The 7,979-nt window shown below is 41.4% G+C and overlaps 1 protein-coding gene across 1 annotated transcript in view; it reads right to left on the bottom strand.

Annotated features, from left to right (window-relative positions):
• LOC109285946 (uncharacterized) overlaps positions 1-4,643 on the bottom strand; it is a 156,290-nt gene extending 151,647 nt beyond the window's left edge. Inside the window, exons 1-4 of the mRNA XM_059723474.1 lie at positions 4,615-4,643; positions 3,838-3,892; positions 1,233-1,316; positions 763-888 (exon numbers count right to left, since the gene is read on the bottom strand). Of these exons, the coding sequence (XP_059579457.1) occupies positions 763-888; positions 1,233-1,316; positions 3,838-3,892; positions 4,615-4,643 (294 nt within the window). The remainder of the gene's footprint in view (positions 1-762; positions 889-1,232; positions 1,317-3,837; positions 3,893-4,614) is intronic.
• Positions 4,644-7,979: the final 3,336 nt, after the last annotated feature.

Raw genomic sequence — 7,979 nt, forward strand, 5'->3', positions numbered from 1 at the left:
AGCACTTTTTTGCAGAAGTCAGTTTATGAAGTCCTATATAATGAAGATCCTGAAGTACAGAAATTTAGAATGTTAGCATATACCTTTTTAAATAAAAAAACCTCTAAATACAATACTAAAATGCACTTTAAATAAAAGAAAGTTCCCTGTTAACTAGACTTTTTTCCAATCCAAAATAATTAGAATCACAGTTAATATATTCTTTTTGGAATATAATATCTAATTCAACCTACATCAAAAATGAATTTATCAGTTTTTTTCAGGGATTTGGTATGTGTTTGACAAAAATATTATCCTCTTTGCAAACACATTTGGTTAAATAATCATTTTCAAAATTACTTTGACCACATTATTGAAAATGACTAATCAACTATTATAACAACAATTTAAAAGGTCTTGCAAGACAAATACTGGATACAGGTTTATCAGCAATGAGGCAAAAATTAATAGGCTTAGCTATGACATAAACAATCTTCTCTGAATCGATTTTCAAGTAATTCAAAAGAAAATATGAATAGTGCAGTTTCAAATATCCTGCTAAATTAAAAAGCATGCTACAAAACATAAAAGCAAACTCTTTTTTAAAATAGTCACAGTCGATAGTAGAACTAATTGAAAACCTATAAATTTAGTACAGTGCAGCATGTAGTCTCTATCTTACTCTGCCTATACATCAATAGGTCATTCTCAGTTAATTAAGCGAAGGCGTAATCAGCTTAATTTATGTAGTTCAGGGCAGTTAATGATATCTTAGTACAGTACCTGACGTTTGGCCTGCCCATATAACTTGCTGGATGTGCCCAGTTCATTCTGCAGCTGTCCAAATTTAACTCTCCATTTTTCTAGCTCAGTCTGAAGCTGGTAAATCAGATGTTCCCAAGCTTGGAGCTGAAAAGAAAGAAAAATTAAATTAACAGGTTAACAAAATAATGATGTCAGCCCTTCACTTATATTGTATATATGACAACAACAAAAAATCAAGAAGCCGTACCGTATATTATCACCAATTTCCAGATGAACTACTGGTATCAGTATTTTTAAAAATTGTAGTACTACACACAAAAAAATAATGCTACACTGAATGCCAAACTGGAGGACTGCAAAACACACAGTAGTTTTCCCGTAGTAACATAATGACATGTGGCCACAAAAAAGTAAGAATTTTGTAAGTAAGAAAAATGGCATCCAGTTACAAATTAGGCTTTGTTTCAATACCATATGTTGTTTGGTACCTCAGCCAGAAGACTGTCTTTTTTCTGTTTCAGAGAAAATGTTTCCTTCTGCTGTCTCTGTAGCTCATCTTCTCTTTTCTGAAGCTGCAAGTTTACACACAAAGACAAACCACAATGTCAACCAATTGGACCTCACTTAAGGAACCTAGGAGATCGATTTGTAAAGCAAAGGATGAACAGGACCCCATTTCTGAAGTACGTTGCTCAAACTGCTCTTTCATTAAAAGATGCTCTCTCTCATTGATTTTGGCTTAAGTAATGAGAAAGCTTATCCAAAAATCTTTAGCATTTGGGCTCAAGTTAAGGAAATCAATAGAGTCATTTCCCATTTGAACTGCATATGTGAGTTTTATGTACGAGAGACAAGACAAAGCCCAAATCGGATAAATCGATAACATTGTCAATAGAACATGAAGCTGACAAATGGCGTTTTTAAGCAATTAAAGTGAGCTGTAAACATTCAGAGGCTAATCAATTACAATGTTTTGCTATTAACAGTTTTTAATTTATACAAACCTTTTATTGGGAACTGAATCCTGGGAAATAGAAAGAACTGAGTATTCATCCTGCTACTGTTAAAAAATTACAATAACATTTTTTCTTGCATAAATATACACTTTCCTATGCTTTCATTAGAATAAAAAATATTAACTAACCATCTAATTCCTATACTATCTTATCTACATACACAATATAGACAATGAGCCATAAATCAGTCCCACGTTGTACTCTTCCATCCCAATCCAGGAGGCAAGACTACAAGTAGTATAAATCCAATTTGTAGACTAGGACACTGGCATCTCTGCTCTTTCAAGGGACACTAAAAATCCCAGTGCAGTTATTAAAGTTTAAGATATTGTTTGGGAAGATAAAGACTAGGGCACATCAGATATCTGTTAATTCAGCATATCCTTTGTGTAGCTTTTACTACTATAGTCCAAAGGAGGCTTGGCCACACTTTAAAACTGTCCTCTCACAAAAAAGCTGAACAGGGCATTGATTCCCACATATTGCCTTCCTCCTCGTACCCCTTCAATCAAATCATGAACCTAACTCTGTATGCAATTAAGTAAAGCCACCTCCTCATAAATTAAGTCAACTTCTCCCTTGTTCTCAGCACACTGCTTTAGCTGGCAGCACACCAGATCAGGGAATTAGAATCAGATGTACCCCCAATGTTAGACCTGGCTACTTATACAGCTGTGCACTAAGAGTGACTGGAAGGGAGGCTTTTGTTTGTGGTCAGCCTTTCCAGGATAGTTATGCAGCAGCCACAATCTGGTCAGTATATAGTCACTAAGTATGCCGTTAGGATATCAATGAAAGTATTCTTGCATAGATGTGGATCTATTTTTAATTTGGACTTTTACTGTAGAAATACCAGTTATTTGTCAATCTACTTGTAGCCTTGCTTCCTGGATTGTGATGGAAGAATACAACATGGGACTGATTTATGGCTCATTGTCTATATTGTTCATGTAGATAAGATCTGATCAGATGGGTGGCAAACTGGCTAGATGGTTGCACCCAGAGAGTGGTGGTGGATGGGTCGTTTTCAGCCTGGAGGGATGTGGGCAGTGGAGTCCCCCAGGGCTTGGTCCTGGGGCCTGTACAACAACATCTTTATCAGTGATCTGGATGTGGGTGTGGAATGCACACTGTCCAAATTCGCTGACACCAAGTTGTAGGGCAAGGTTGGCACGCTGGAGGGGAGGGACAGAATCCAGCTAGATCTAAATAAATTACAGAGGTAAGCAGATGAACATTAGCCACCAATGCGAGGAAGTGATTTTGTTCCCATGGATAGCTTAGCCCATTTCTCAATGTCTTAAGTACCTCTAAAAACTCTGCAGTCAAGCATATCTGTGTATCAAACAATGACTTTTTCTGATTTTTCATTGGCTATCTTCTGTATTAAACCAAGTGAAAGAAAGCTCGATTATGCAATGCGCTTTTCATCCAACTGCAAAAGTAGGTGTAATGTCTTAACCAGCTAACTGCAATCAATTTTATAACATTTTCTGGAAGACAAAGTATTATTTCAAAGGTAAACTGAAATGACAACTATATTATTCAAAACTCCCAAAGACAAGAAAAGTTGTTGAAAACTAGACCAGTAGGAAAGGGGTGATCATGTTAGCCTTTACAGGACATGAAGCATGACGTGATGAAGAACATAGATAGTTATACAAATTGCAAGTCAGCTGAGATGCTGACTTGCTTAAGTGTCCCATGAAGAATATTTTAGCCAAAGAAAAGTATTCCATAAGAGAAACCTGGATCCCCTAAATTCAAAAGACAGCTCTGCTATAAATTTTTAGATGGAAGATGTTGCTCATAATTTATATATTTTAGACAGAAAAAAGTTAAAGGTAGAATTTAAAAAAGAAAAGCGAATCTTATTTGTCTCTTGTATAGAAAGTGTATGAGAATTTCAGGGAGTAAATGAAAACATTGAGTGATACTTGTCAGGTAGCTTTCCTGGCACAGAATTGGCAAATAATTAGAGAGGGAAATCATAGAAAACCAAACTGGATTAATTCATGGAATGGGAAGCCTGAACTAGGAAACAGCTTTTAAGATTTCTTTCATTTGCTATTTGTACAGCACCCAGCACAAGAGGCTCTTCATCCTGATCCATGACTGGGTATCGTAGCCACCTACCAGGAAAAAGAAATAAATAAATACAAAGATGTAAAAAGGCTCCTTAGGTCTGCCTAGAGATAAGATACTAAGAAACAGATGAAAAGGGTTAAAACAATTAGTAGCTGTGGACTAAATTCCAAGTTTATGTGATTTTATCCATATTAACTTAAAATTCCACAATAGAAAAAGCAAATGTCAAAATAAGACAGAAAAAATGAAGCTCTTAATTCTCCATGATACCCTGGTTAGCATCCAGTTAACTTGTCAATGATACTTTTTCTCCCTGGGTTCATAAGTAGGTACAAAGTAGGAGTGGTAAACAGTTAAGCATTGAAGGTGAGGAAGGGTTGGGAAGAAGAAGGCATGAAAGGTGGAATGAGCTAGTTGAAAGGCAAAAAGCACTTAGATGGAAAGAAAAGGGGCATTGATGGAAAGGGAGAGGGAAAGAAATATTAGTGGGAAGGGGTCTAAAAACAACAGGAAGAAAAGGGAAGAGCAGATAGGAGATAAAAATTAACGAGAGAGGACAAACTGTGGTATGCCTGTGCAGGAGTAGGAAAAGGATTAGCATTTAAGGGGGGAGAGAATAAAGTACAGTAATACAGAGAAGGTGAAGCAGACTGAAGCTACTCTGAGACCACGTCTACATGAGACACTGACTGTGCAGTTGTTATTGTGCAATCATTTAGTATTTGCATACACAAGTACTAAATGACTGCACAGTAATTGGAGTTACTGTGCAGTAATGTCCCTGAACAGCTTCATGGTTACACTGACTCTGCAGTAGCTCACTGCTACTGAACAGTAATGTCACATCATGCTTCCTGCCACGCAATGCTACTGCACAGTAGTAACGAGCTACTGCACAGTCAGCGTCTTGTGTAGACACCACCAGAATGTAAGTAAGAATAGCATTTAACCCTTAAATGTGGGGATGAAACAGATCAAATGATGACACGTGAAAACCATGAGGGAAGAAGGAAGCAAACTCTTGAGACAGAACAACATAACCTGGCCCTAAGAAGCCATCAGGCAGCAGGCTGAATTTTGCTGTTTTCCTGGTCAACTGAAGTTTTCATTTCCAAAACAGCTAATGAAAACTTCTCAATTGACCAAAAAAAAGAAAAATTCAGCCTGCCCTGCTACATACTTGGTTCAAGCCTAATTTCCATATTCACAGCGTAACTTTTTCACAATGACTTTTCCTCCCCAGGAGAAACATACCATCTCAGTTCTCCTGTGAAATATGAAACAACTTTACAAAAAAAGAAGCCAAATACAGCATCCTGCCTGCCATCGGAGACTTTTAAAGTGAAGAGCATGTTTCTGCCTTTGTTTGAGCCTAATTTGCACACTTGCAGAACAACTTTTCCAACCAGGAGACCCATAACTTCATTCTGCTCTCCTGTACAATATGAAGTTTTGTTTCTACCTGGAAGAAACTTTACAAACTTTGACTTCTCCTTTACCTGAAGGAGGGTGTTTGAGCCTGAAACCTTGCAAATAAAAAAAAAAAAAAAATTGCAACTTTCTAGCTGGACTAAAAAAAGATATCACCCTCTTCCTCAAGAGTTTTGGATGCCTGGTGCTGTTTTTGTCTCATTTAATACCTGTAGGGGCTGCCAAATGTTATTTTTAAATTATATTTTGGAGAGTTTAAAGCTTAGTGTAGATACCTCTTTTGTACTGTTAAATACAATTATTTCAAAAAACTTGGCTGCTTGCAATTTTTAGACACAGGTTTAGCAGCAAACTCAGTGTCACAGAGATTATACGGCTGGACTTCAGGGACACGAGTTAGTTGGCTTCAAAGCTATTATACAATAGTCTTTGTGACCGGTCCACAATGCAGAGCTATCAAGTTATGGATGTGCACCTGCAGGCTTTTAAGAGCATGTATTCAAAATTAGAAATTCCATCTGGATCATTCCCTTAAAAATATGAAATAGTGTTACAGGTTTGGCTCAAATGAACAAAAGCAATGACATTCACAATTACAGAAAGTTCACACTAATTCTTTGGCAGTTTTAAAGAATCTATTACCAGCCTACTATGAATACTAGTACATGTAAATGATGCCTCAAATGCTTATACAACTGGGTATGTCAAACTTTTTATTCCATCTGTATTGTTATTGATCATTTCCACATCAGCATAAACTTTCACTAAAGTTTATTGTTTGCTGTTTCTCAGCATAGCTAATTAGCGTGGGTGGAATGCTATACTTACACAGTTAACCTGCTTCTAGTACCATGCTGACATGTTCAAAGCTAGCTCAGAGGTCCCTGTCACTACACTATTCCATGTAGACAACACTCTAAAAGTCCTCAATCAAAGAACACAAGTAGAGATAGAGAGCAACACAAACTGGTGAGGGAGTGGGGGAAGGGAAACACTTGAACACTTCATATAAAAAAGGTTTTGCTGTGCTGCTTGCTGAAGTTAGAGTTAATAACAGCATAATGAATATTATTGAGAGAACATACATTTCTTTTCTACAGTGTGTCTTCCCAAACATGCCACCATACACTTCATTTAAGTATTTATTCCATTCTTGGATAGACCAGAGAAAATCATAAATAAATCTGGAGTAACATAGACACTTAAAATATCCACCATGTTTAACGCTTCTGAGGTAGAAGCCCCTCACTGCCACTCTTCTATTGGTTTTTGGCACTAACAAGCCATGAAACTGTTAATAGGGTCCCTCTAGTACTATCATGTCCTATTCATAACCAAAGATAAAATCGCAAATTCTCTTATAAAAATAAAATAAAAACTGTGATTAAAATTAAAGGCTCTCAACAGTCCCCCCCCCCCCCCCGGACGTTCTCATGCCTCTCACTCCCCCCCCCCCCCCCCAAAAGCCTTCCTGGTGCCCCTTGCCATCCACCCACAGCCCGTTCCCCCAGCCCTGTAGGAGAAAGCCCCCAGGTGCCAAGGCTACAGATCTGGGTCCACAGCCCCCTGCCCCCACTCCATCCTGCTGCCTGCTGTGGGGGGTAGGGGGGAGAGGGAGGCGCTGGCTCCCCACCACTGCACACAATCCTGGGGGGGGGCAGGGGGGACCCGCGCCCCCCAATCTGTGCGTGGGGCAGGCACAGGCTGCGGTTGCAGGCTCCCGCCCTGCTTCCCTCCCCCAGGGCCATCGCAGCCCAGAGGGCGTGACCCAGTGCATCAGAGAAGAGCAAAGCCACGCGGAGAAGCTGCTCACCTCTGCAAGCTCCCCACTGCCCTGGCAACGTGCCTCCTGTGCGTGCCACTGCTTTGAGGGGCACAACCCCACATCACTGCTCTCAATGCAGCCCCACACACAGGAGGTGTGTCACTGGGGCAGTGCAAAGCTCATAGCAGCAAGCAGCTTCTCTGTGCAGCTCCACTGTGTCCTGCTCCCCTGCTTCCCTACACCGGGACCCTCCACAGCCTGGCAGGCATGCCCCAGTATGGCAGGGAGCACCGGAGCTGCATGGAGAAGCTGCTCACCACTGCAAGCTCCTTGCTGCCCTGGCAATGTGCCTCCTGTGCACAGGGCAGCAGTGAGGCTAGCAGTGTGGGGTTGCACCCCTCAAAGCAGCAACATGCACAGGGGGTACATCACCAGGACAGTGGGAAGCTCATAGCAGTGAGCATTTTCTCTGCATGGCTTCACTCTTCCCTGCTGCGCCAGGTCATGCCCGCTGGGCTATGCAGGCCCCGGGGAGAGGGAAGCAGGGTGAGAGCCCATGCCTGCTGCCTGCCCCACACACAGATCTGGGGGTGATGGGTCCCCCTTACCTCCCAGAAGTGTGCATGGCAGCAGGAAGCTGGGCCTTCCCCCACCCCAGACAAGCCACCCATGGCCCCATCCTGCTCCCCGCTGTGGCCCTGCAGCCATGCATTGTGGCCCTGGGTCATGGGCCCCAAGCCACAAGCACCGCCCAGGTGGGAAGCAGCCCCAAGCCCCAGCCGTGCCCAGCTCTCTCCCTACAGGGTCCTCAATCCCCCTCTTCCCCCACAACTTACCTGCTGCAGCTGCTCTGCAGGCTGCCTGGGGCCATGTGCATTCAATGTACGTGGCGCCCCATCTCACCGCCTTCCACCCAGCTCCCTGCAGGCTGGAAC

The sequence above is a fragment of the Alligator mississippiensis genome, chromosome 3 (genome assembly GCF_030867095.1).
Source record: "Alligator mississippiensis isolate rAllMis1 chromosome 3, rAllMis1, whole genome shotgun sequence".
NCBI classification, from domain to species: Eukaryota; Metazoa; Chordata; order Crocodylia; family Alligatoridae; genus Alligator; species Alligator mississippiensis.